Source organism: Brachyhypopomus gauderio, chromosome 15 (assembly GCF_052324685.1).
Source record: "Brachyhypopomus gauderio isolate BG-103 chromosome 15, BGAUD_0.2, whole genome shotgun sequence".
Taxonomy (NCBI): Eukaryota; Metazoa; Chordata; class Actinopteri; order Gymnotiformes; family Hypopomidae; genus Brachyhypopomus; species Brachyhypopomus gauderio.
In genome coordinates this window covers 5,039,704-5,067,635 of record NC_135225.1, presented here as the reverse complement: position 1 = coordinate 5,067,635, position 27,932 = coordinate 5,039,704, and the positions used below count along the sequence as shown (strand labels likewise).

The window sequence follows — 27,932 nt, the reverse complement described above, 5'->3', positions numbered from 1 at the left end:
AAGTAGTCATGTTGATGGTTTTGAAGTTCCCAGGTGTTTCTCCAAAGATTAATAGTTGGTTTTCTATTCTTGTCTACAGTCTTCCATTACGCAGGAATTATTCATGTTGCACTTTGCTTAATTTATGTTAATACACTAGATGTTCCAAATTAAAGCCATGCTAGTTCTCATAACATGAATCAATCACAGCTCCATTTCCTACAGGATTTAAAATGTGAACTGAATGGTGTTTTGTACAGTTTTGATATAGTTCCTATAGGACGGGGAATGATCTTGGGCTTATTCCTTGGATTGCTCTGCCTCTTAGTGGGCACATGCAGAATGACTCTCATAGTAAAAACACAAAGCAAAAACTTAGCACAAGAATCACACATATTTACCTTAGACTACATTATAGTTATGCAGTTATATTGCTTTTATTTAATATTTAAAATGATCATGAGAGATTATATCAGCCTAAGAACATTTTCAGAATTGGAATGGAATCCGTTCACCTTCTGTTTTTCTATTCAGTGGAATATAATTTTGGTTATTTAAAAAAATGAATACTGAATTTGTAACTTTTATGCTAAAATTACACCTTGTCAACTGCCCCTGTGCACCGATATCTTCCACAAATAAAACAATGTTAGGCCTATTTCATCCTAGGATCATTTAGCTCAAAAATTATGTGCTCATTCTAACACAAAATATAGAACTATTCTGAAAGCAAACCACAGAACAGACAAAGTCACCATTCATATATCTAATAAATCACATTTAAATACACAAACCTAGCCTGTAAACTGCATTCAACGGGCATTGCATAAGACATGGAAAGAGGGAATGTATGTTTATACACTACTACATACTATTTAATTAATGTTACACATTTTACTGTAAGGAAACATAAAAATTAAGAACACACGTGCAGTCATCAGTGTAAGAGATCCCACAGTTAGCACCAGTTAAAATGTTTTCAAGAGTTGTTATCCTCTCACATTCATTTACGCAAAGGTATTTATGTCTGGAGTCAGCACACAGCCTTCAGAACATCCAAAACGTTTTAACTGTTGCGTAACTCATGCATTGTGAGGGAACAGTGGAGTCACATTCTAACGACAGTTTTCTGAAACGGTGACGTGTGTGCTGCTCCCTCTGCGGTCACGGAACGCGCTGCTCACGGAGTTCGAGGGGAGATTCTGGGAGAATCTGGAAAATACTTGATCGCCGAAGACATGAAAGTTCTTAAGTTAGAGGCAGATCCTATCCGTGGAGGCGGGGTAAAAAGCTCTTACTCTCGACGAGGAGCGTTCAAATTGTTGATCGGGGAATGTTATGGCTGCAACGGTTTTGTTAGGTTGCTCTTCGAAAAAGCTTCTGTGTATTCGGATATGGTCAAGGGCCATACATAGCAGCAAGCTCAAAACAGAATACGACGCAGTTATTATTGGTGGAGGTAGGCTGTGCAGTTTTTCAGCAGGCTACGAGTTGAGCTGCAGCTTTGTTGAAATAGGCCCGCTCTGGAAGACTAGATGCAGCTAGTTAAAAATATGTGTGAATATTTTTTGTGCAATGTTGAGACATCAGTAGCATCCGTAATCTTTACATACTCTTTAAACTTCGTAGTGTATTTGTTTGGTGGCTGATAGTTGTCATATTAAACAGTACTGTCATACTTTGAACTCATTTACTGTTGTGTCCTATCTCTTCTGTTAACTTGTAACAGCTAATATGTGAACCCTCTCTTTAAATAGAAGCCCAGGTAAACAGCCTTAACTTAAAATGTCGTTATTCTTTACTTAGGACACAATGGACTTATTGCTGTAAGTAGATTTTGGAACAAATAACACACACATAACATACTGATTATAAAATATTACTAATAAAATAAAATGTTAGTTTTGGCTGTGCTCTGGTTATTGGTCTCTGTGGTCTTTTGTTATATATGTACTTATCTTTACAGTCAGCCTACCTGCAGATGGGAGGCCTAACTACAGCAGTTCTAGAACGTAGGCACGTGCTAGGTGGAGCTGCCGTAACTGAGGAGATCTTTCCAGGTGAGTGTCATGTTGTACTGGGCTTTTTAATCCTTAAAAGGCCCCAAACCGGAGCGGCTGTCCCATAAAATTGGCTCTCCCCTCATTACAAACAAGGTTTTAGCCCATGTATTAGCTTCTGTGAATATTAAAGTATACATTTAGTCTAAAAGCTGTAGGGGTAATATAACGGTGGTAGCGAGGGGCCGAGGCCCAATGCTGAGGCCAGAGCGTTTTTAGTAACGTTTATTTTTAAACAGCGAACACGCAGGACAAACTGACGAAAACATTCAAGACATCCACTAACAGCTCTCGCGACAAACAGTTAAATATTCAGACATTAACAAGATACACGTGCAGCATGTAACATTAACAGGACGAGAACAGGTGTAACGGATAACGCTCCACACCTGTGAACGAATTCATAGACGAGCCCGAGGGAGAAGTTGGGATGCACAACGTGTCAGATATACCATCGGTGAACAAGTTTCAACAGGAAACTGCTGAAAACTCTGTAATGTTGAAGAATGGAATACTGTCTAGCTAAACGTCCAGGTGCAGAAGCATGCTTCTGAAATATGTAGTAGTATGTAATAGTAGTAGTAACCTGTGTTGGTGGAGATTGCCATGGGCTTGAAGAAGCTCACCAACACTCATTCCCAGACTGACACGATCTCCACCATGCTTGACAGTACAGGGCCGGCGCCAGAACATATACAGTGAGGGGGCGTCAGAAAATTTCGGGGGGGGCGAACGTAAGTTGTTGAGCGGGGGGGGGGTGGTTGGCGAACGTAGGTTGTTGAGCGGGGAAGGCGGTGCGTGTAACGATTGTCGAGCGGCCGAGGGGGCACCATGTAGCGATTGTTGTAAAATAAATGGGTCTTATTTTTTACATTGAGGGGGCGGGACACCTCGCCTGAGGGGGCGACGCCCCCATTCGCCCCCCCGTGGCGCCGGCCCTGTGACAGTAAAACCATGCACACAGTTTCACTGCAGTGTTCAACCCCCCCCCCCCCCCCAAAACAGTTTTAATAAATATCACATCTTTTCAAACAGCAAACCTCTCCCATATGTATTTTATATAATAAATTGTTACATGTTTATTTTTTTTTGCCGGTTCCTCTGCTTCACAGTAGTAGACGTATGCAGGTGAAATTACATATTGGTCACACTGCAGTCCAGTGCTTTGACTTTTTCTCCAAAAGGTATAAGGTCCTGCACAATGTTGCAGTGTTGCATGACAGGACAGTGCAACAAAGATGCATGGTAGCCAGCTTCATGTCTGATTAAAGATGTGGTTCCCCTTTAAGGCTGACCCTAATTTTGAAAATTGACAATGAGTAAATGGTTTTTCAGCAGTTACAAAACTGGAAGTAAGTCAGATAAAAAAAATTGTCAAGATGTAAAATGTAATAAATATGAAGGCAGATTACACTCTGTCAAACTCTCATTAAATAATTACAGGCAATAATTATTTTTACTATGGATATCCTCAACACAGGCTTCCATTTTTCCCGGGCCTCCTATCTCCTCAGTTTACTGCGTCCTCACATTTATCAGGATCTTAACCTAAAGGTACTACCATTCTTGTTAAAACATTATACCCTTTCAGATATGCTGAGATTCAAATGAACTTTGCTGCTAGATTTTTTACATGAGTTTGAAAGTGCATATGCTGAACACTGGTGTTTCCAGGAAAGCCATGTGGTCCATGTAGATGTCAGATCATTTATTCAGAAGGAAGCGTAATGAGAATGGTGACCATGAATTCTTTGCTTCTCTTCTATGCAGAAACATGGCCTGAAGGTATACATGAGAGACCCCCATGCTTTCACGCCCTTGCAGGAAGAGGGGGTCAGCAGAAAGCCACCTCGCTATCTTTTACTAGGATCTGATATGGCAAAGAATCAGCAGGAGATTGGAAAATTCTCAGAAAAGGATGCCAAGGTTTATATTAAATTACCGTTAATTTATCACATGTCGTTTTTGGAATAATGTGACATAAATTACACACCCACTATTGTTTTGTATAATAGGCTGTGCAGAAGTACTGACATGATAAACTTTTCACCTTTTCGGCTTGTATTGTCACAAGGTTTATCCTGATTACGTTACACACTTGGAGAAGCTGGCTTGTGCTGTGCACCCGCTGCTGGATTCACCTCCAGTTAACATCCCAGGCATGATCCAGGGACCTCTGAGGAAGAGATTATCTGCACTGAAGAGTCTAAAACCATTGATTAAATTTGGTACTGTGCCCTTACTTTTGACTAAGTGAAGCTAAATTATCATTTATAAGTCACTTATTATTCATATAGACCTATTTATATCTTGTAGGGATGAAATTGGGGAAAAATGTGCCGGACTTCTATGAACTTGTAACATCTCCAAGTATGAAGGTGAGTTAGATGTTACATTAGCAGACTCAAAACAAAATATGTTCTTGGTTTTACTATTGCAGTTTTTAACATATGATCATAAATAAAGTTTTTCAGTACTTGATATAAACCACTTTGTTAACTGTTAATGTGTAGCTATCGAAACATTTTCACCAATAACTTAGTGAATTATATGTACATACATATTTTTCAGTTATTGAATCGCTGGTTTGAGTCTGAGCCACTGAAAGCAACATTAGCCACGGACTCTGTGATAGGTGCTAACACAAGCCCCAGTCATGTGGGTAGTGGGTAAGAGTATTACTGTGATCGTAAATGGTTCACTTTGTGTTGGTCAGTTTGATTTCAGTGTGAAGAATGTGAAACAGCCCTATATTTTGTGACACAGGTATGTCCTCCTGCACCATGTAATGGGGGAACTGGAACAGGAGAGAGGAGTCTGGGGTTATGTGGAAGGAGGCATGGGTGGTGTTTCCAAGTCCATTGCTAGTTCTGCACGCTCCCTTGGAGCAGATATCTTCACTGAACAGGTTACTCTTTGAGGTTGACAGAGCGTACAGTTGTGCCCTTTAGAAACATGCTGTAAGCTGTGTCGATGGGGAATTTGATAGTGGAAGTATTCTATTTGTTTTATAGGAAGTGGTACAGGTTCTGATCGGACCGGATCACTCTGCTATGGGTGTTGTGCTGAAAGATGGTACTGAAGTTCGCAGTAAGGTGGTTTTGTCCAATGCTACTCCTTACGTAACCTTCAAAAAACTCACACCACAGGTATTTTATTTCTCTACATTGTTCTACATCTATCTATCTATCTATCTATCTATCTATCTATCTATCTATCTATCTATCTATCTATCTATCTAGAAAAAAAGGAAAAAATAAATTGGAAACTTTTGAACACCCAAACAAGAATAAGTCTTTTTATATTTAAATAAAGTATAAGTATAAATCTTTTTATATTCAATATTTGCATACTAGAAAACTATGCAGGTTTTCAGATTTTTTTCCTCAACACTGCAGCAAATAGTGACACTGCTGCAAATAGTGATAAGCAAATGGTGCCACGGGTCAAAGGTGTGCATTTTTTTTTTTTGTTCATGCTAATTTTCTGCAATTTAGAGTTTGGCACTTTCTTGCCCAGGGGTGGCTGGGTGGGTGGGTGTGTGTGTGTGTGTGTGTGTGTGTGTGTGTGTGTGTGTGTGTATTAGTTGATATTTGGTAATCTGCCTCAACTGAGTCAGCCACAAGCCTCGTTCCAATCACCTAAAATGGTAAGTTAGAAAGTAAGTAAAATTATATAGCACATATCCCACACAAGAATCACAAAGTACTTTACAAAGTCATCTGATTCATGAGTACATCCAGAAGTGACAGAAACCTACAGGTAGAGATGTATATTATCCAGCCTTGTGTGTCTAAAAGTAAAAGAATGAGAAAATCTACTCCAAAACAAGCACAATATCATATGGGGTTATAACCACTTAATTACAAGATCTGAAATGCACAACAAATCTCTATTTCACCATCAGCTATTAATAGGTCAACGCTTTGAAACAACCGATGATATTAGAAAGAAGTGGTAGGCCTAAAGCCTCTTCAAGCAGATAGATGAAATTGATCAAAATCTCCACAGAAACCTCAGAAAACAGGCCAATAACCAGAAGATTATTATTTAATGCAGGGCTGTTGAAGGTTTTAGCAGGACATGAAAAGTTGGATTGAGCATGGTTCAGTGTAGTTTTGTGGGCTAAATTATGATTTGAGTTGTACTGTGATGGTCCTATAGGAGTCTTTGAAGATCAACAGTGAATAAATCACTGCTATCTTTAAGGAGGAAAAGCTGTTGTGTCAGAAAGCCCGTGGCTACTGGTGAGCTGCTGCACTCTGAATGGAGTACAGGAAAATATCGCAGAAGGGCTTGTTTCCCATAATTGAAAAGTTGTTTTCTAAAGCAGTATGATCGCATGTTTTTTTTCGACAGGACAATGCTTCTGCTCACATCGTGAAGCCCACCACGTGGGCTTGAGAATAAGTGCTCCTGGCTCATGCTTTGGTCGGATCAGAGTCCAGATTTAAACACTTCAGATGATCTTTGGTCTCTCATTAAACATAAACTAACCAGTTTTCAGCTTTACTCGTCGACTATTTGAAGCCAATAACACTCTATTAATAGCCAATAATACTCTACAAAACATTTTTTCATTTTAGCTAATTTCCTGGTCGATAATTTGCTGTTGAGACCAAAAAGCAAAGTATTTTGTGATTTTGGGTTTTTATCTGAATATTCCAGGTGAGTAACTGTAGTGTACCAGAGTAAGATATGTAATGATTTTCAGAATTCTAGTGAAGTGCACACAATTGTTTCTGGTCCTTCATCAGCTTGTGCAAGCAAACTATTTCAGAAGATATAGGAGGCTGATAGAAAAGCTTTGTCCAAAATGTAACTGCAGTGTACTGTTGTAAGAGATGTTGAGATTTTCAAAATGAAAAAAGACTGTATATATATTAAGGTTATGGAGATTTATGTGGTACTTCTTGTTTGTTATAGGATGCTCTAGATCAGACGTTTATTAATGCTATAAATCAGATTGACTACACCTCTCCTGTCACCAAGATAAATGGTATGTTCATTCCAAGCTTCTCTTACAATATTGTCTTGGAGTCTCAGATTTGGCTTTGGTGGCAAATTGATAACATCACTTCTGGCCCTTTTGTAATTTTACAGTGGCTGTGGACAAACTACCAAACTTCTTGGCTGCCCCTAACACTGCTGCTGGGACGCCGGGTCCACACCATCAGTGCTCCATTCACCTGAACTGTGAGAGTTTGGATGTACTGGAGACGGCATATAGGGAGTGTCAACAAGGACGTCCATCCTCAAGGTTTGCAAGTCAAACACTGATTAAATGATAAAGATTAAATCACATTAAATGCAAATTCATTATTTCAGTTCAATTCAGTGGTAAAAAAATACACACCTCATTTATCAGTGCTTTCCATTTTACATGAGCATTTGCATATCATTGCTGACTTCTCTCAGCCATGAATAGCATAACTTTAGTTAAAGCCAGAATTTCCAGTTTTACTGGCATTTGAAAACTTTACTTCTTTCCTCTCTGCTTATATATTTTTTATCCCATTAGTGTTTTGGCTTGTGTGTGTATGTATTTTTGTTTGGTCTCATGCTACATAAAAATAACCTCAGTAAATATAACTACCTATGAAACACTCTTGACATAAAGCTATTTTCTGTATGAGTGTCCTCATAGCTGCCTTCTGTTAAAAATAAGAACTGGAATTCATCTTTACACAACACATAACACAACAGCATACAATCCTCTATATACTCATCCCACAAAGTGGTTTTTGAGAGGTTACCAAAATCGGTACAGATTATTTCTCTACTTATAGTTATTGTATATTTGTCTATTTATACACATTTTAACTGCATATCTCTTTTGCATTCCTCTAACCTGATTTACTGATCAATATATGGTCCTGTGATTGAAATATATTTGCTAATCTTTTCAGAATTACAAACAGTAAAACTTAATTGTTTGTGTCATACAGTACAATGAATTTAAAAATACAGTAGGATATAATTGAATGTTAATGCCCCATAACCTAGTTATCCAAGGTTTAATGTTTTGAATTTTGCCAGATTTGTATTATGTTTTGTTTTGGTTTTGTCTGGGTGTGTTTGTGCTTTTGTTTGGTTTGTTTAGCCTGTACTATACAGTTTAAACAAGTAATAGAAACACTGTTCTAAATAGTTAAATTCAGGGAGTTAGTGAAGATACTTAATGAAGTGATGATATAGAGGACTCCATTTCTTTCCTCAGACCTATGATGGAAATGACCATTCCATCTGTGCTAGATCCTACTCTAGCGCCCCCTGGCTGTCATGTGGTCTCCTTCTTCACACAGTTTACCCCTTACTGGCTGGAGGGTGGACGAGCATGGGCAGATGAGGACAGGGAGAATTTTGCAAACTCAGGTCGAAATATACTTTTGACGCATTTTAATAAATGTTTTTCACTTTTGTATTACGTATCTTTTAAAAGCATAATCAGAAGTGAATATCATTACATACGTAAGCTCAAATTTCCTTTTACTTTTCCTAAATTCAATCTGTCAATCTGTCTGACTTTTGTCTTCAGTGTTTGACTCGGTTGAATCTTATGCACCTGGATTTAAAGAGTCAATAGTTGGCAAGGATATCCTGACCCCTCCTGACCTGGAGAGGGTATTTGGGCTCACGGGAGGGGTATTTATCTCTTATTTATTTATTAGGTATTGTAAAATGGCTTGATGAGTATTGTTCTTGTAGTGATGTGAGATAAATTATATTATCATAAAAAACTAATTTCAGTAATTCCATTCAAAAAGTGAAACGTGTATGTCATACTCATTCATTACACACAGACTGATATAGTTCAAGTGTTTATTTCTTTTGATAACTATAACTGACAATTAATGAAAACATCAAATTCAGTATCTCAGAAAATTAGAATATTACTTAAGACCAATACAAACAAAAAAGATTTTTAGAAATGATGGCCAACTGAAAAGTATGAACATGAAAAGTATGAGCGTGTACAGCACTCAATACTTAGTTGGACTCCTTTTACCTGAATTACTGCAGCAGTGCGGCGTAGCGTGGAGTCGCTCAGTCTGTGGCACTGCTCAGGTGTTATGAGAGCCCAGGTTGCTCTGATAGTGGCATTCAGCTCTTCATTGTTGGGTCTAGCATATTGCATCTTCCTCTTCACATTACCCCATAGATTTTCTATGGGGTTAAGGTTAGGTGAGTGTGCTGGCCAATTAAGAACAGGGATACCATGGTCTTTAAACCAGGTATTGGTAGCTTTGGCACAGTGTGCAGGTGCCAAGTCCTTTTAGAAAATGAAATCTGCATCTCCATAAAGTTGCTCAGCCACAGGAAGCATGAAGTGCTCTAAAACTTTCTGGTAGACGGCTGCGTTGACCTTGGACCTCAGAAAACACAACACCAGCAGATGACATGGCCCCACAAACCATTACTGACTGGAAACTTTTTTACACTGGACCTCAAGCAACGTGTATTCTGTGCCTCTCCTCTCTTCCTCCAGAATCTAGGACCTTGATTTCCAAAGGAAATGCACATTTTACTTTCATCAGAGAATATAACTTTGGACCACGTTGGAACATAACTTAGTCCTTTTTGTCTTTAACCCAGGCAAGACGCTTCTGACGCTGTCTCTTGTTCAAGAGTGGCTTGACACATGGAATGAGACAGCTGAAACCCATACGTCTGTGCATACGCCTGTGCGTGGTGGTTCTTGAAACACTGACTCTAGCTGCAGTCCAGGCTTTGTGAATCTCCCTCACATTTTTGAATGGGGTTTGTTTCGCAATCCTCTCCAGGGTGCGGTTATTCCTATTGTTCACTTTTTTCATCCACATTTTTTCCTTCCCTTCGCCTCTCTATTAATGTGCTTGGACACAGAACTCTGTGAACAGCCAGCCTCTTTAGCAATGACCTTTTGTGTCTTGCCCTGCTTGTGTAAAGTGTCACTGGTTGACTTTTGGACAACTGTCAAGTCATCGGTCTTCCCCATGATTGTGCAGCCTAGAGAACTAAACTGAAAGACCATTTAAAAGGCCATTGCGGGTGTTTTGAGTTAATTAGCTGTTTAATATTGTCTCCTATTGTCTAACCTTTTCATGAATGAGTATAATATACAAGTTTCCCTTTTTGAATAGAATTACTGAAATTAATGAAATAAATCAACCTTTTCATGATATTCAAATTTTATGACCAGCACCTATATATTTGCAGCCTTTGCATGATCTGCCTTTTGACTTCAACAGTGAACGTGTCCGCACAATTCAGAGGTCTTATTCAGAGGTCATATTATTGTAAATTATAGACCTTATATGATAATTGCTTACAACAATGATAATTGCTTAATACAATGTTGTTTTAAAAAGAAAGAACAGCAGCAGCAGTAATAATATGATTCATTTGTATAGCTCCTGTCCCATACCCATGGTTCTGTTTAATATGCCCACAATGAACTCGCTTATGTCTATATTGTATTAACAACAGAATATATTCCATGGTGCAATGTCACTGGATCAGCTGTACCTGGCAAGACCTTTACCCTCAATCGCAAACTACCGTTCACCAATCAAACGGCTGTATATATGTGGCAGTGGCAGTCATCCAGGTCTGTAAATGAGTACACAAATCTGTTTATCATTTGAGATACAGTAGTTTAAAGGATACTGCAATTCAGTCAGTTACATATTATTTATTGGAACACCATTTAGGGAAAAAAAACGTCACAGCAAAGATATATTCCCAGAAAAAGCAAGCCCTGACATAGACATATACATTTTGCTGATTCATTTCCACAACTGCTGTTTGTGTGAGTGCCGTGTGTGTTCAGCGGTACGTACTGTGTTTATGGCTCTCAGGTGGGGGCGTCATGGGCTCTGCTGGCTGGAGCGCTGCACTGACCGTCCTGGCTGACCTTAAGGGGCGATGAAGTGGCAGCTGCTGAGTGTGGTGTCTGACAGCCATGGGCTTCTACACAACAGAGGACGTCTAACTCTACTGGGACCTGAATGGTTCCAGCTATTTGGGGACCTAAGTAGTTCCAGCTAACTGGAAAATTAAACAGTCAAATTAAATTACAGGTGAAAGGAATATTATCTGGATTTTCCTAAATAGTATAAAGAGCAATTAATAACCCTTAATGATAAAGATTTTTTAAACAATTTATTAAACCCATAATTTATCAGTAATGTCATACTAAATTTGACAAATATCTTTAACCTAAATAATCAATTTTGTTAAAAATCTTTAAAGAAATTGCTTCATTTTCACATCAGTATTGTGGTTTAGAATCACAATCAGAAGGGTTTTATTGCCATATGATTGAACAGGTTCACAACATTAGAAAATTGCTGCATTGGTGCTAACTATTTGGTGCTAACAAACAAATAAGCTAAAAAGCCTATTTATGCTATAAATGTATTATTATAGGCAATTGTAGAATTCAACAATAAAGGAGAATTTGTATTTACAAACAAGTACAGTGTAAGAAAAGTTAATGTTAAGTGAAAAAGAATCAATAAATAATCTCCAAACTGGAAGTGACTGCACATATCAAGATACATTATTCCCTGTATTTCCAATATTTACTCAACCTGTAGTTTTATGTGATGCACATTATGTCATGAGATATGCGCACCATGTATTGTTTTAAGGAGCATGTTTATTTAATCTATTTAAAGAAGAGCAGAACCTGTAATAACACGCAAACGTTGCTGCGTTTCCGAAAGGCCCTTTAAGAAGCGAACAGGGAGGCGCTTGTGTGAGGGCCGACGGCGCCCACGTCTGATGCTCAGGAAGCGAACCATTCGCTACGGTCTATGGAGCTTTTTTTTTATAACCACTTCGTATGCCATGGTTTGAAACTTGTTTACCTTAGACTAATGTATATAGTTTTATATAGATGAGTTCACATGAATGATGCTGGATGGTTGCGTTGATGAAGTTCACCAGGGACATATGCCGGTTACTGGGACTAGGGAGTGGTGAGTGAGCGCCCACGGCAACTTTTACCTCACTTCGCAAAAGTTATTTTACACGCCGTTTCGACGGCGCGACTGACTTCACTTCTTCTAATGACCGATTTTATTCGGTTGTAACTATGTTTATGTTCCGTGTTTGCCTATTGGACTTGTCCAAACATGCACGTACACTGCGGACAAAAGTAACTCAAAGCGGCGAGCTGTGAGAAGGCAAAAGTGGAGACGCGCCTCGGCTGAACAGCCAGCCAGCTCGTTCACGTTTCCTAGCAATGGTAACGTTAGCAACCGGGCGCAAGTTTCCGTTGTGGTGGCGGTGAAGTTAGCTTTAGCGTTAGCGTTAGCTTTAGCGTTAGCGTTAGCTGACGGGCTGGGCTGCATTCACGACTTCCACCAAATGCAACGTTGACAGGATCCCTTTAAACTTCCCACAAGTTAGGCGGCTTAATGTGGACGGAAGTTATGCTTTTAAGCTCCCAGCGTTAACATTAATATTTAGTTTCTGGTGTTATAAATCACATTCGAAATCGAAAAACAGTTCATTAGTACATATTTAAATCTAGCGAACTAGATAGCAAGAAGCGGAGGCTGGTGTTAATGAGCAGCAGAGAGACGTCCAGCCGAGAGAGTTAGAGCTCCATGGCGGGACGAAGGTGTAGTCAAGCAGGCTTCTCTGTATCATTTATCTAAAAAAGACGGTCAGAAAGTGACCAGTTTTATTTGTTTGTGTGTGTGTGTGTGTGTGTGTGTGTGTGTGTGAGAGAGAGAGGGGGGGGGGAGGACCACAGAGTATAGCATTTATTATTTTTCTGAATAACAAATACGCGGATTACTGGTAATATAAAGTATGAATAAAAAGTATACAGGTCATAAAAATGTGAATTTTTTTTTTTATTGTTTCTGGTTTATTTTGTCATCTAGTTTGGATCATGTCCGATCTCTCTGATTAATGATTACCTTTCACTAAGTTGCATTACACTGCAGGCTGGAATTTCGCAGAAAGCAACGATTGACAGCTTGACCCTATAATCTCTTTGGCCGTCTTTAAAATGTCATTTCCATTGCCACTTCTGTTCAACTACTTCCAAATCAACTGTATTTTATCAGTCGCGTTGCTAGACAGGTCCATTTGTATTTATCAAACATTTCTTCAGATAAAGAATCTGGGTGAATACAGTTAGTTACATTTGGTTGATTCATGAAAAGGGATTCCATACATTATTCAATGAAATGTGTTACCAGTAATGACTTATTTTTCTGTATATTAGAGCATCTACTTGTCTGTATGAGTAACTGATTACCATACACAGGTTGTTTTAAATTTCCAACTCAGTTTTGGCCCATGTTCGTGCAGTTATTTAATTACTTAAGGGACTGTCATGTATTCAGTATCAAATTTCCCAAAATGGGTCTTGATAATTAGAATTTTTGTGTGTCTTTTTCATACTCTTCTGTATACTCTGACTCGTTGTAAACTGTTATCATTGGACTGTTGATATTCTAATAGACATAACTAGATTTCCCACTGTAGGGTAGAATCCCTGACTTGGTTTAAGCCAAATCCTGGGCTAAATTGCAGTGCAGTCACCATTTTACTTTGAGTTTAGGCCTATTCTGGGTATGCAAAACTGGAATATTTGGTTTTGTTGTAAAATGTCAACCTGTACCACAACAAAATTATTTATCCACAGAGACATAGCTGGAATGCATAGCTTGGAAGGCCTAAATCTAACTTGGGCTAATGGTGTACATGGAAAAATCAATGTTTCACAGGTTTCAAAGTTACTGGGGTTTTCAGAACAAACAATTTAGAGTTCAGAATTAAAGGTGAAGAGATTTGTCGATGTTACTCCTGCAGTGTTGAGTGAGTTTTTTTTGGTCTTGCATATTTTGTAGTTAAATTACAAAGAGTCGAATGGCCAGTTCTTTTGGTCCAGTGCTTGCTCTAGTTGCTTGAGGAATTTGTTTCTCACTCATTTGTCATTTGAGAAGCTAATTTGACCACTGTTTGAAAACCCTTATGCCTCTGTTTGGACATGTTTGTGACTGGCCAGAACACACCCTTAAATCACATGGTTTGCCCCTTCTACCTTTTGGTAGAATGACTAAATGTCTGTTCTTCATTAAGATTATGTAATTTAAAACACTTGTTTTAGTTAATCAGTTAAAAAGTCAAGTTCATTTATATACCACATTTCATACATAACGTCCATTCAAAGTACTTTATATAAGAAAGGAAAAGCTTATTACAACCAGAGGTCTATCACACCGGGAAGGTCGTGGTTAAGAAATACAGTTAAAAAGCTAGGCTACATGATTTATCAAAATTGAAATACTAAAAACAAGAATTTTAAAGTAATTAAATAGAGAAATTAAACAGTTTAAAGAAATAAAATGAAAAATTGAGAGAATCTAAAATTAGATATGAATGCATAAGATGATGAATATATAAAAATTGTAGTAGGCCTAATAGTAAGAATAAATAAAACTAGAAATATAAATTTTGTTTCTTAAATGCAGTGCCACAGTTGAGGTCCAGTGCCACAGGAACTGATGTATATAATCTGAGTCCAAAGCCCGACCAAATATGGATTTTTTTTTTCTTTGATTTGAAAACATCCATTTGTCCTCTTCTAATATCCTCTGACAGCTGGTCCCATTAGAAACAGCATAGTAGCTAAATGCTGCATCTCCTTGCTTAGTTCTTACCTTGGGCAGAACTAACTGATTAGTTCCTAATGACCTAAGAGTTCTGCCTGGCTCATAACTTTGCAGCATATCAGATAGACATGTTGGTCCTACACCATTAAGTAATTTGCAGAGCAGAAAAAATACCTTAAAGTCAATTCTGTAATATACTGTTAGCCAGTGTAAGGACTTAAGAACGGGCTTATTTTGCTCCTAGTGCGAACTCTAGCAGCTGCATTTAGAATCAACTGAAGCCATTTGTCTTTGTTGGTAAAAAGCATAGAAGTTTCAAGATCTGTTTTTTTCAAGAAATCTCTGATTCTGTTTATCAGAGATTAGAGATCCTGTTCTTGGGATGATACAATTCTTAGTTACTTAGTTTTGTGACTGCTGAAACTGAGATCAGACTCATTAATATGCCTAGTTTATGAGCCAGCTCTTTAAAGTGTAGAGTGTTCTAGTCCAATTAAAAAGCCAGTCCATGCCTTTCATTGCAATTACCGAATATAATAATTTGTTTCATATTTATTCAATTGCAGAAGGTTTTGGCCCACCCAGGTAGTTCAAGACACAGAGAGTTACAGACCACACTTAGTTATCTGCACATTTTAGGGTAATTTGGCTAAGTGGAAGCATTTCTAAGTTAAGTAAGAGTATATCCCAAGAATCAAACCTTGTGAAACACCATAAATCATTGGCATTCTGTAAGGAATCTTATTTTCTATCTGAAAAGTACTTCCTGCCTTGTATGTATGAACTGAACCATTTGAGACTCCAGCCTGTTTCTCAGGTCTACTTGTAAGAATGGTACTGTGTATCGTATTAAAGGCAACACTAAGATCAAGCAGTAATAGAACTGACTTCTTCCCTCAATCTGTGTTCAGTGGCATCAATTTCCTTGGTTAGAGTTAAAAAATGTGAATAGGTTGAAATCGTTTTGTGGATAGGAAATCAATACATTTTCTCAGTGATTTTCCCAATAAATGTTATAGTTGACGTGTGTAATTACTTAAGACAGTTGCTTCCAAGTTTTTCTTTTTTAAATGATTCACCACTGTGGTTATTAGTGTAGTTTGCTATTTTTAATGCTATTGTAATAGACAAAGGTTTGTCTTGCTTATAATTATATTACAAACAATGTTTCTTTGAAGATTTCTTTATTAATCTGGTTTTGTTTTAAGCCAACTGCATTCAGTCTTTCTGCTTTCTCTATTTGACTTTGAACTGCAGTAGCATTTTCCATAGTGCTGTTGGAAAACTGTTTACACCAAATGGTTGTAGCGTTACCTGGAGCAATTTCATGTCATAAGACTTACAGTTTTCAGTTGAAGCTATTCAGCAGTACATCAACAAATCTGTATGATTTTTATGGTACTGTGCTCATTTTCCTACTGAGAAGTGTGGAGTTGCTGTCGTTTATACGCCGCTTCTTAAAACTGCTGCGCTGGGTCTTGAGTTCTGGTGAGGCCCGCATATCAAAGAACGCACATGATCTGATAAAGCTACATTCTTAACAGAGGCTGATGACTCCAGACATTTTGAAATAACCTAATCCAGAGGGTGATGAAAGCCAAAGCTTTTTTTAAATTTAACTTTCTGAGAACATTCTTAGAATTTTCTGAATGATCAAAACTCCGAAGTGGGCTAGGCCAGTTATACGAAACGTACAATTAGCACACAGCGCTCTGACATTGTTACAGTGACTGCTGCTCTCGGAAAGCAGGATTTGAATGACACTGACAAATAAGGCTTTGCCTTTATGGGATTTTTGTGGTGTCAGTTATGCTAGCTCCAAGTACAGCTAAATGCCTGTTCTTTAATCAGTAGGTGGCATTAATATGGATTTTATGGATAGGTCCTGCTGAATCTTGTTTAGCATGCTTGTATGAACACATCTTGTAAAATAGCTATGTGGAAAACTGCTTGTATGAAGTTTGTCTTCTTGTATGAAGTTTTTGCTTTGTACTGAGCCTTACAGCCAGTGTAGTAGGAGTGTTCGTTGGATAATTTTAAAGGTCTTTTCGGACGTTGAGATGAGGAGTGTATACAGCATAGCCTACTGTGTGAAATTAACATTTGGCAATTTTGAAGAACGAGCAGTTGCTAAGTGTATGATGATCTTTGATCTGTGATGACATTTGTCGTGAACCTCTTTAAACTGTAATGGTGTGCAGCCTCACAGTATCTCGTTTAGAGCTCCAGGAGAAATGAAGGAAAGCTCATGCCCTACACTCTTGGGCCCAGAATGCGTGTTTGTCTCAAGGCTCAGTGTTTACATTGTGGTCACATTTAACCCTGTAAACTCAAAGCTCCTTGATTGAGGTATTGGTGTGTTGCAACAGCAGTTTCGGGGCCTGTGCTCTTACGCAATGGTGTGGGAGGTCACCTTCACTAATTTGTGTGTAGTCTTATTGGATGTGCCAAACATTGACTAGACGCGGTTGCCCTGGGCCGTTTTATTTGTCAGATCTCAAGGTGCTGACGAAGGCTAAGCAGTCTTCAGCATGAGCGAAGTGTAATCACATTCACGTTTATTTCATTTGGCCTTGCTGAACAGTGGGACACAGTTTTGTTCCTTCAGCTAGCAGCTGAAATTCTGTCCTTTTTTAAAAGGTAAATTAAAGGTGTAGAATCCACATTTATTTTGCAAAAATATATATTTATTTTTGCACATTTTAAATCTGACATGTGTAACAAGCTGAGATTTTCAGCTGGTGAAATCTCAGAATTATCTTTCATCATGTCTGAATCACCACCCTCTAGTGTGTAAGTCGCTCTGGATAAGAGCGTCTGCTAAGTACCGTAAATGTAAACGTCTGCAGCAAAGCCAAGCAGTTCTGCTTCTGCTATTGGGAAAGTGGAGTTTCCCCTCAATCAGCTCACATGACCTCTTACAGTCCTCCAGTCCTCCAGCGCGGCTTTCCTCCTAGCTGGCATGTCACTGTTGACCAGACTCGTTTCTACCTTTTCCTCCATCGCCTCTGTAGGCTCCAGTGAACAGAGGCCAGGGGAGATGGGGACGGGCACCCCTTCTGACCACAGAGAGGACTCGCTCTCCCAGGTACAGGCGACGCCCCGATTCACATGTCGAGTTCAGCCGTAATTGGTTCTGTAGGGTGGGGAAGTTAAATCAGGATGACTTGCTTTTAGCGTGAAGGAATCTAAGCAGCAACGTGCGTTTGTGGTTTAGGATGTGCTGAGCGGAGAGGAAGGCCTCAGTGAAGAAGAGAAAGCACGCAGGAGAGCTGAGAGACGAAGAGCGAAGAGGAAGGTTCGCCGAATCCACACACGCATGCAGACAAATATAAAGTCTTCCCTGTGAAGAAATAAAAGTAAAAAGAAATAAAATAAGTGTCAAATCAAGAGGAAGAGCTCTGACTAACATTAGTATTAGTGAATTAAAAGTGAGGACGGCTAGAGTGAGCTTTTGTTTTCGTTTGCAGCGTCAACGCGAGCGGAAGAAACTGGAGCGGGTCAAAAAGGACGAGCAGGTACGAGGCCAGTCGGACGTGCGGGATGAAGGTACAGTAAACCTGCTCAGATTGTGCTCATGTCCGTGTCGTTCCGTGCACTCAGGAGGGGGGAGAGCGAGGTGAGCTCGACTCCGAGTCAGAGGACAGCGAGTCCGAGGCAGAGGAGGTGGTGTTGGAGCAGGAGCAGCAGGTGGAGGTAAAGAAGGCGGTGAAGAAAGCGGAGGCTCCACCATCTAAGGGCGGCGACACGACGCCATTGGCCTCCGGATGCAAAGGCGCGCTGCGGACGTCGGCCGAGGAGGTACCGCTCACCCTGCACGCATCCACGTTTGATTGGCTGAGCGTCTTACGATGGCCAATGCAGACGGTGGCTCTTCAGATCCTGTGGTTAGGAAGCACAGGGGTGGAGCCAGTCTGCGTCGGGAAGGTGGTTGAGCAGGCTTTAAAGAACCTGACGCAACGATTCATCTTCTCTCCTTCAGGAGCCCGAATGGGATGTAAGCAGTGCTTTTGTTGCCAATGCTGTTAGTCACATCAGGCCTAAAGCCAAGAGCAAAGAAGGTCGTAAATCCAAAGAGAACAAAGAGAACGAGGCCAGAACCAGGGAGGTGAGTGAGCCCGGGCTGTAATAACAGGGAGTATAATACCATCGAACCACGAGATGCCATTTCCACATGACTCCGCCACTGACCAGCTCAACTTTCCATCATGTTCAGGAGTTTCTTTTAAGTAGCTATTTCTTGTCAAAAAATAACCCTGCGTGTGTTTGTCAGAGCTAACACGGTGCATGAAGTTTTTGGAGCTTAGCCTGGATTGCTAGTCCAGTTTGCGCGTTGCAAGACACGGGTGTTTTATCCTACATACGGGATGAATTAAACGGGACCTATTATGCTTATCTGAAATATGAATGAATAAAATACTTTAAGCTGAACTTGGATAATTTTCCCCCCAACTTTTCACTAATTCTGAAGAATAAACTAGATGCATTAGAGGTTTTATTTTTCTCGACAGGGCGGGTGAACCAACACAGCTCTTCGCTGTGCACTCGGTCTTTCCAGTCTGTCGGATCAGGACCGCCGCACACTGTCAGCCTTCAGGCTATGGGAGTGTGACCTTGCTCCACTGATAGGAGCTGCAGTGCTGAACTCCACCACTATCACGGTTTCTCACCTCCCCTCTGTTGGTTTTTGGTTTCAGGTCAGTGGATCCGACTCTGTGTCTAAAAGTGCCTCATTAACAGGTGTGTAATTACGGCCGCGCACACACACAAGTTGTACCTAATGATCCCCTAGTCAATGATCAGGGATGGGTGAAGAGCTTGGGGCTAGAGGGTGGTGATTCAGCTACAGTTCACACCATTCAATTCTGGCCCAGGTTCTCTTACACACACACACACGCACACACAAATCTTTGTTTGCTTTCTTCAGTTATACATTGAAAACCGTTAAACTCTCAATATGGGGATTTTAAAAACACTAAACACTGACTTATTAAAATGTACATAAAATGTAATTTTTGCTTTCTATTCTCTTTTTGCTTTCTTTTTGCTTTTTGTTGATTTTGTGTTCACTTTCCACTGCAGAAAAAGGGATCAAATTGGTACAGGAGGGCCAGTACGCTCAGGCGGTTCTAATGTTTACAGAAGCGATCAGATACGACCCGAAGGACTACAGGTACCAGCTGCCCTCCATGGCTACACAGTCTCCGCGCCTTTCACCCTCCGACATGGGACTCGCCTTTTGAAAGGACGGTGTCACTGTGGTACCAGTCCAACCCTTATTAAAATTCTTTCCATTTTTTTAAATTTAATTACTTAAATTCTCTGCTGACTTTATTATAGACACACACACACTGCTTCTTCAATCACTACTTTATTATGTACACCTATAGGTTAAATCACTACTTTATTATGTACACCTATAGGTTAAATCCGCCCATAGTTTGGCATATGACAGCAAGCCTCTACCAAGGCACTCAGGTTCTGACTACAAGACCCACTTTTTACTTGATTATTTTGGAGGTGGACTGTTATCATTAACTGGTCCTGGCACAGTTGTGGATGTTCAGTTGTTGGAGATTTCATGTAAGTCGGAGTTGACTGTAGGCTCACATGACATGAAGAAAATGTGCTATGCTCAATAGCAATGTTCAACGCTATGATAATGATATAACTTGTGGTAAATGAACAAATATTTAAATTGTGCATATTAGCTTTATAGTTCCTATGTTGTTCTGCTTTAACAGGTACACTAATAAAATGCTGACTAAACTGAATAAAGAAATAAATTTGCCTAAATATGATTGGCTAAAAGGTGTGAATATTTCATCTGATAGTTCAAATAGGAAGAAATCGTTTTATTCACACCTGCTATGTGCGTGATGTTTCAGATTCGTTCATCTTTTGCAACATGTTTATTGCACTTGTTCATATCATGATGATGATGATGATGATTTTACAGTATCAGTCAGGACTAGTTTCTTGCATACACGAGAGTGATCTGCTGTTGCCCAGGCCACAACACTGCAAATCTTTCTTTAATGTCCCTTTGTTCTGGGGGCTTGCAGGTTTTTTGGGAATCGCTCATACTGTTACTACTGTCTGGATCAGTATCCTCAAGCACTGACTGATGCTGAAAAATCTATCCAGATGGCTCCAGAGTGGCCTAAAGGCTACTACCGTAAAGGAAGTGCCCTCATGGGCCTGAAGGTAAGCCCCAAAGGCACGATGTGGACAGTCATGTTTGTGACTGCCGTGGTGAGGGTCATCGATTGACTCTTTGGATTTGCTGCGTGCGTTGGTCTGCTAGAGGTACTGTGAGGCTGAGAAGGCCATGGAGCAGGTGTTGAAGCTGGATCAAGACTGTGACGAGGCACTCAAAGAGCTCTTCTACTGCAGAGTGCTACAGCTCATGGTGAGTGATGGGTTAGTCTTTCTCGTCCACATACACAGGGGTGTCTTTGGGATAGTGTTTCAGGAAATGGCCCAGCATTACACAAAGCCATGAATATCTTAGGCATACTGTACTGAAACAAAAGTGTGTTTGTTGCGTATGATGGTTTTTTTCCTTCTTATGCTCTCGGGTGAGACAGAATGAGTAGTAGTTGTTTGGTTATGGAAATAACCAAATGAAAAGTGTGATAAATCTCTCTCTCTCTCTCTTGCTTTTCTCTACCAGGATCTGGGATATGAAGAGGAGCAAAGTGAGCTGCTTCTGGAGAAATACAGCACAGTTCAGGCTGTTCTTGCTGCCAAAGGTGTGCTGGCGAATGAGAATGAAGTCAAGTGAAAACTGCAGTTGTTCTTTTGTCCACTTGAGGGCGATATTGTCTTAGTCTCTTCTAGTGGCAGCAGGGAGGTAAATGGAAACTGTAGTGCATTAGTGATTTTGTTCATTAAACCAAATAAAAGCAACATTGTTCCTTTCCACAGCAGCAAGCACCGACTCTGCCCTGCTTCAGCCTGGGTTCGTCCAAATTAAGCTGTTGGCATTGTTTGTTTTACTCTTGCTGTATTGCGTGCGTGTTGCATGAATATTGCATGTGTCTCTAGTGAGTTTGCTCATTATCTCTTGTCTCTCACTCTCCATCTAAGAAGTCCGTGTCCTTCTCTCTGGGTGGGAAATGTAACCAGAGAGCTGACGGAGAAACACCTGCGAGACCTTTTCAGAAAGTGAGGGGGGGGGTCAGGTCTCCGTGGGTGCTGTTGGGCCCTCGTGTTTATTTTCCTTCCTCCTGTTTCGGGCCAGTGCCGACTCCCTGTTGCCTGTGGTTGTTCCAGCTATGGAGAGATCGACAGCATCCGCGTGCTCCATGAACGCTTCTGTGCCTTCGTGAACTTCAGGAACGCCAACATGGCCTCACGGGCAATGGATCAACTGAACGTGAGTACCAGGGAGATGTTTAAATGGTCCTCACACTAGTACGAATACTAAATTCTTAGAAGGAACTATTTTATGAATTGAATTTCTGATGAGCTTTTTTGCCATAACCACAGATTTTCAATTGCACAACAGTACTGCAATAGCTCAATTACCTGTAAGCATAAATTACACCCCCCTCCTTTTTCTTTTTAAATGTAACAGGGCTATGAGGTAGAGAACACACGGCTAGTGGTCCGTTATCCAGACCGCCGCACCCAGAGACCCTCTCCTGTTCCCACCGTACCGCCAGCTACAGGGGCCGCATGGTACTGGAGCTTTTGCACGAAATCATTTTGGATCTATGGATCTGTGTAACGAAGCGCACCATTTTTTTGAGTCATACTATGTTTTGTTGTTTTGAGCATTTTAACTGTGTGTGTGTGTGTGTGTGTGTGTGTGTGTGTGTGTGTGTGTGTCCTCCAGTGCCAGGCGCAGAGGGCCTGTCAATGGAGACGAGTGCTATTTTTGGAGGACGTCTGGCTGTCACTTTGGGGACAAGTGTCGCTACAAACACATTCCTGAACAGCGCGGCAAAGACAGGAAACTGTGGCAGCCCTGAAGCAGCACAGTCCTGCTCTCCATCTCTCCTGTTTCTGTAAGTCTGTCCATCTCTCTCCCTCCGTCCTTCTGCCTCTCCCTCTCTCTCTCTCTCTCTCTCTCTCTCTCTCTCTCTCTCTCTCTCTCTCTCACACTCTCTCTCTCTCTCTCTCTCTCTCTCTCTCTCTCTCTTCCCTCATAAACATCTTTTTTTGTTTGTTTATTCATAGGTTCTTTAACCAGGAACGGGACCTGTCCTGTCTCACTATGATGCTCCTGGTCCGGCGATGACCTCCGTCCCGCGGGGCCTTCATCTCATCGTATGAGGGGGGGAGAGAGGGAGGGAGGGGTGGGGGTGGGGGGAGTGGAAACGACGGGATTCTTGGGAACAGCGTGCAGCTTCTGGGACGAGGCGAGCTTTTGGGTGGGGCGCAGTGTTGGGCCGCCCGGCTGCACCACACGCACTGCCTGCTGGGGTTTGTGGTCGGCCCAGGACCGTCAGAACAGCTACGCCAAGCCGACGAGGAGCCGCAGGTTTTTGCGCCCGCCGTTTGACTTCGCCCAGCGCCTTTCATACTGCTGAGAGGTATTTGAGGCCACAGTCCCATGTTCTGAACAATCTTAAGAGGAATCGTGCAGACGGAGAGAACACAACAGAGCGGTTAAGATCACCCACTAAAAGACGTGAGGTGTGGTTTTTGTTTGTTTTTTAATTTTTTTTTATTTAATACCCTGTCCACGTCTTTGGAGTTGAAATCGAGGTAATGATTTTTAATGAAGGGGCAAACCATTTTATATTTATGGCTGTTTTTTGTTTTTAATATATAAACACTCCAGGTTTATTCACGAGTAAGTCGATCTGATTTAGTTCATTTTCTTTATGACGAAGTCATAATGCTCAACTGGAAACAGCCGAGTTCTGTTCTGTCCTTTTCTCAGAGGGACCTTGACGTGTTCCTTGTTATTGGAGAACAATGTCAAATGTGGTAAAGCCAGCAATTGCCAAAGAAATGTGGTCTACTGGACCAAGTTGTTCTCTGTTATTGATTCTTCCTTAGTTTCATATATTATTGCACTTTATACATCAATACATACTGCTCTATGGAATGTAAGTATTGCTAGACATTGTATTGTTATTAAAATAGATATTTGGTAACAGAGGTATTTCCCAAAGGTACTGACTACAAACCCCAGCTCACTGTCATAATCAGGATTTCATTTGTGTTGAACATCTTATGTCTGCCATGTTACATCAGACATCAAGCTTACCAAATGGAGGTTATGTAAATGTTCTCAAATATTATGTTTTATACTTGTTGGATTTAATTTTTTCAACTCGTTTCAGTTTGCGTTAACATTTCCATGCCTATGAAGCACAGGATGCTGCTGTCACTGCCCCTCTCTGTACCTGATGGAGTTAGATGTCTACAACAGCACCTGGTTACTAATGTGTCACCTGGGGGGGGGCTGACTTCACCGTGTCATGCTGGGGGAAATACCATTCGTGTTTGTGAGGGACTATCCAAACGGGGAACATCCAGAGAAACACTAATGTTAACACCAGGACTGGTGCACTGGTCTGTGAGAGCTGGTCTAGTGTTGATTTGATTTTCTCATCAGAGACAATTGGTTCAGCTCGGAAAGTTGGACGTTTAGCTAATAACTTGAGTTGGGTAAGTTAGGAAGATTAAAGTATGACCGTGTGGCCACCCAGGACTGGAGTTTTGCAACCTTGGTTTACACAGTGCCACAACAGACAAGTTTGTTTTTACTTTTAACCACTACATGCCACACTAACAAAGACAGTTCTGCAGTATTTTCTGTGATGTGAAATGTACCCAGACATTTTACCTTTATTTAGGTACTTTGGTATAATTTGAATGGCAAGTCACATTAGGTCTTAATGAAATCCCATATTGTAGTAAAGGGAACAAATTAATTTGTTTTGGATTTGCCTGGTGCCTTCCTTAAGAACATCCTCCTCTATGTCCAGATGTATTCATATTGGTGTTTTTCAGCATTAAGGAGTCTGAGAGAGAGAGAGATGACGGGTGGTGTTGTAAGCACTTAACTCATCTGCTGTTGAGAGGAATATGGGTGCTCAGTAAAGCAGTTTAAACCTCAATATGTTCCTGTTAAGAAAGGCCACTACTAATAAAAGTTTTTTTTTAATATAAATATATCTAATAATGGCATTATATTTCATAACACTTGCATTTTTTTTTATTTCCTCCCCTTTGGACATTTATTGTGAAACACTTTTTTCCCACACCGTTAAAACAAATGCAGTGCAGAAAATGAACTTCACCCTTATGTGGAACTTCACACTAGGGTCTCAAGTCTTGGTGCAGAGACAGATGAGTTGTTTAAGCTAAAATGTTTCATGTACCAACAGAAGAGTCCACTGTTGTGAATAGCATTATATATCTAATTAATGTCTCATTTTTGTGGTTTAATGTCTTTTTCATCTTTGGCCATTTCCCATTTGAAACTATTTCATAAGGTGTTTTTTTCCCCATCCTCAAGTGTTCTAGTATTCTGCACTGTATTACCAAAGAGCTCACTGTAATAAAAATACTGACGTTTCTTGTGTATCCGTTTTGTATCTGTTTTTCCAATAACCCCAGTGTCACATCAGTCTTCAAAACCTGGGAACCTCCTAGAAACTGATTACCTTCTATGACTGACTTGATTCAAATATCAAGCCCTTTTTTAGGTTGTTCATTTTTTTTCAATTGTTAGATTGCTCAATTTTTCCATTCTAATGTGGATTCACACTGAATCTGACCCATGTAAAAATGTCTTTTGCTGTAATGTCCATATAGGGAAGATCCACTCATGAAAGGGAAAGTGTCTCCAGAGAAACGGGACATTTTGGTCCTTCATTGTCGTCACCAGTTGTGCAAGCAAAGCACTTTTGAACTAGTAGCACATAATCGATTATGTGCACATAACGTTTTATATCTGTATTGATACATATAAAGGAAAATTGCCATTTTATCCAGTTACGTGTCATAAGTTATTTTTGTGGGGATTCAGTTTTAACTGAGTCCACAATTTAACAAACAACAATTAAAAAGGAGAATGTCCACACACTGGTGTTTCCATATAATATGTCTTGTTCAGGCAAATCAACCATGTAATACATTGAGCAGGTTTTATAGGCACATGTAATGATGTCATTAAAGTCCAAAACATGAGCAGGCATATTAATACACTTCACTTACTGCCAATTATAACAATATAAAAATATATATTGGACTGCAGTATTAAGATAAGTATATTTGTATATTTATTTAATTTTGGTCCTGAATACGTGACTACCTGTATATACTACTTGTACCTCTATGACTCGTTCACTGCATTACACAGCTGACTTGCCTGATAAAGGTCAAAACATTGCAGCAGGAAATAGAATTGAAAGTGTTGTGAAGGTACAGACCTGTTTTCAGTCCTGTACCTGACCCCATAATTGGATGGGATGTGCACACTTTCCCGTATTTCTTTTGCAGCATCGCATATTACTTTAATAAAACATCACATGCGCTTTTCATTTCTGAATGTTTAGAGCATATTTAAGACTGAATTTAAGACTGTCAGGGAAGAAAGTACCAAGTGGTGATCCGTGTCTACCAGTCACTTACCGGAGGGAGTTGAGAAGATCCTCCTTTTTCATCACTGGCGTAAAGAACGGCATTATGGCCCCTGGGATGTGTGTGTGTGGGAAAAGGGCTACTATGACTGCTTCCACTCAAACTGGGAAAATGGTTAAAGCCACCTACAGTGTTAGTGTATGTGTGCAAAACCACTGCACTGCTATTATGGCTTGAAGCCAGTGGTTTGTGGTCCTGGTGTATTGTTTTAAAAGGGCTATTGATAACAAAGTGGCAACTGTAAGGTGGAGTTGGTCCGGAAGTTGCAGTGAAGTTGCACTGGAGATCCTGCACTTAAAGACGTGTGGGGTCCGTCAGTGAGTTGAACATGATACAAAAAGCATTTCTGGTTCTCTTGTAGTCTGATTATATACTGTATATGTGTCATACCGAACAATGATCAGCGTGACATCTTTTCAGATGTATTACTCTTATGCTAAAAGTAATTACTCTATGAAAAGGTTATTTCCTTACAGCTTACCTTTGTATATTTTAAAAGAAACTATTAGACCAGGTTGTTGCAAGAAAAGCAGCAACAGTAGATAAGGACAGTAGGCAACTGTGACTGTCTGATTACATCTGCTTACGGGTAGTCCTACTCTATATTTTGCTGATCAAACCAAGCTGATGGGTTAAGTTCCCATGAAGATGCATCGTGTCTATATTTCACTCAGTGAAGTGACATCTCACCACTGAGACTTCACAAATCGGGCCTAAGGACTCTGAGACGTCTTAATCATCAGTTCCTCTTTGTCCTGACGTTTTGGCCTCGGATCCGGTCCACTATGTTTGTAAAAATGTAAATGTGCCATATTTTGTCAATTGTGATTTTTACACCCCAATCGAAATTTGTCCTCCGCTTTTAAAATGAAATAAAATAAAGACCTTAAAACTAAATATACAAGAGGAAGTTGAACCAATTAGAATGACCTTGAAATATACATTAATGTATGTCCTAATGATACATGTACAGTAATGATGGTATGTTGTATTGTATGTACAATATATTGTAATGTTGTGATGAAGAGGTTTGAAATGGCCTGGCGGTTAGGGAACTGGTCTTGTGACCGGAGGGTCGTGGGTTCGATTCCCAGACCTAAGGCCATGACTGAGGTGCCCTTGAGCAAGGCACCTAACCCCAACTGCTCCCCGGGCGCCGGGCTAGGGCTGCCCACCGCTCTGGGCACGTGTGATCCACAGCCCCCTAGTGATCACTAGTGTGTGTGTGTGTGTGTGTTCTGACTGCACAGGTGGGTTAAAAAGTGTAATAATCTGTCAATAATATCTGCTCTTTCAAATGATTGTTCTTGAACATCTAACACCTGAATCACTCAGAACTCATGGACCTTCGGCTGGTGTTCAGGTGCACCTGAACGCTACAGCGGGCTGAGGTCGATTAAGACTCAGACTGAACACCAAAGGACGATAGATCTGGTAAAGCTGAAATCCTGCTGAATCAGCAAAAGCTAAAAATGCTTTCTCGTTATCTTCTGGTCTAACGTCTTTCACTGCAAGCAAACTATGAAAAAGAATCACTTCAGCTGTACGTCTGTAAGTCTGTAGCACCTCTTATAGGTTCCATAACTACGTTATGAAATTCCTGTCTTTGCAGAGCATTTGAGCCAATGCTGGGGGTGACCAGGGGGAGGTGGCATCATTTTTA

At 40.3% G+C, this 27,932-nt stretch overlaps 2 protein-coding genes across 10 annotated transcripts; both read left to right on the top strand.

Annotated features, from left to right (window-relative positions):
* Window positions 1–1,048: 1,048 nt before the first annotated feature.
* pyroxd2 (pyridine nucleotide-disulphide oxidoreductase domain 2) lies at window positions 1,049–11,569 on the top strand. Of its 6 annotated transcripts, none has more exons than XM_076975583.1 (16): window positions 1,054–1,438; window positions 1,786–1,805; window positions 1,946–2,039; window positions 3,520–3,593; window positions 3,810–3,965; window positions 4,114–4,267; window positions 4,356–4,417; window positions 4,611–4,708; window positions 4,806–4,947; window positions 5,054–5,188; window positions 6,966–7,038; window positions 7,143–7,299; window positions 8,260–8,414; window positions 8,578–8,684; window positions 10,509–10,629; window positions 10,880–11,569. In XM_076975583.1, the coding sequence occupies exons 1-16, from the start codon at window positions 1,318–1,320 to the stop codon at window positions 10,948–10,950; spliced, it is 1,740 nt and encodes a 579-aa protein (XP_076831698.1). In that variant the 5' UTR covers window positions 1,054–1,317; the 3' UTR covers window positions 10,951–11,569. The 6 variants fall into 6 exon arrangements, 5 of the variants coding, with proteins under 5 accessions (XP_076831698.1, XP_076831699.1, XP_076831701.1 ...); XM_076975584.1 differs by having other exon boundaries at window positions 1,055–1,262; XM_076975586.1 differs by having other exon boundaries at window positions 1,055–1,262; window positions 1,737–1,805.
* Window positions 11,570–11,771: 202 nt separating this feature from the next.
* LOC143477090 (uncharacterized) lies at window positions 11,772–25,208 on the top strand. 4 transcript variants are annotated; one of them, XM_076975591.1, is made up of 17 exons: window positions 11,772–12,004; window positions 17,674–17,747; window positions 17,877–17,957; window positions 18,130–18,177; window positions 18,263–18,460; window positions 18,642–18,767; window positions 19,357–19,399; window positions 19,742–19,832; window positions 20,725–20,866; window positions 20,967–21,071; window positions 21,336–21,414; window positions 21,593–21,623; window positions 21,755–21,829; window positions 21,938–22,040; window positions 22,242–22,345; window positions 22,503–22,674; window positions 22,847–25,208. In XM_076975591.1, exons 1-16 carry the CDS (start codon window positions 11,947–11,949, stop codon window positions 22,636–22,638), a joined length of 1,494 nt encoding a protein of 497 aa, XP_076831706.1. In that variant the 5' UTR covers window positions 11,772–11,946; the 3' UTR covers window positions 22,639–22,674; window positions 22,847–25,208. The 4 variants fall into 4 exon arrangements, with proteins under 4 accessions (XP_076831706.1, XP_076831705.1, XP_076831704.1 ...); XM_076975590.1 differs by having other exon boundaries at window positions 21,752–21,829; XM_076975589.1 differs by having other exon boundaries at window positions 21,590–21,623.
* The last annotated feature ends 2,724 nt before the right edge of the window (window positions 25,209–27,932 follow it).

Coding starts and splice junctions, on each gene's coding strand:
- pyroxd2 (XM_076975583.1), top strand. CDS start 1,318: ATGGCTGCAACGGTTTTGTTAGGTTGCTCTTCGAAAAAGCTTCTGTGT. Junction 1,806..1,945: donor GACACAATGGACTTATTGCT/GTAAGTAGATTT, acceptor TTATCTTTACAG/TCAGCCTACCTGCAGATGGG. Junction 8,685..10,508: donor TATTTGGGCTCACGGGAGGG/GTATTTATCTCT, acceptor TATTAACAACAG/AATATATTCCATGGTGCAAT.
- LOC143477090 (XM_076975588.1), top strand. CDS start 11,947: ATGGTTGCGTTGATGAAGTTCACCAGGGACATATGCCGGTTACTGGGA. Junction 12,005..17,673: donor GTTACTGGGACTAGGGAGTG/GTGAGTGAGCGC, acceptor TCGCCTCTGTAG/GCTCCAGTGAACAGAGGCCA. Junction 21,415..21,589: donor GGCTGTTCTTGCTGCCAAAG/GTGTGCTGGCGA, acceptor TCCTTTCCACAG/CAGCAAGCACCGACTCTGCC.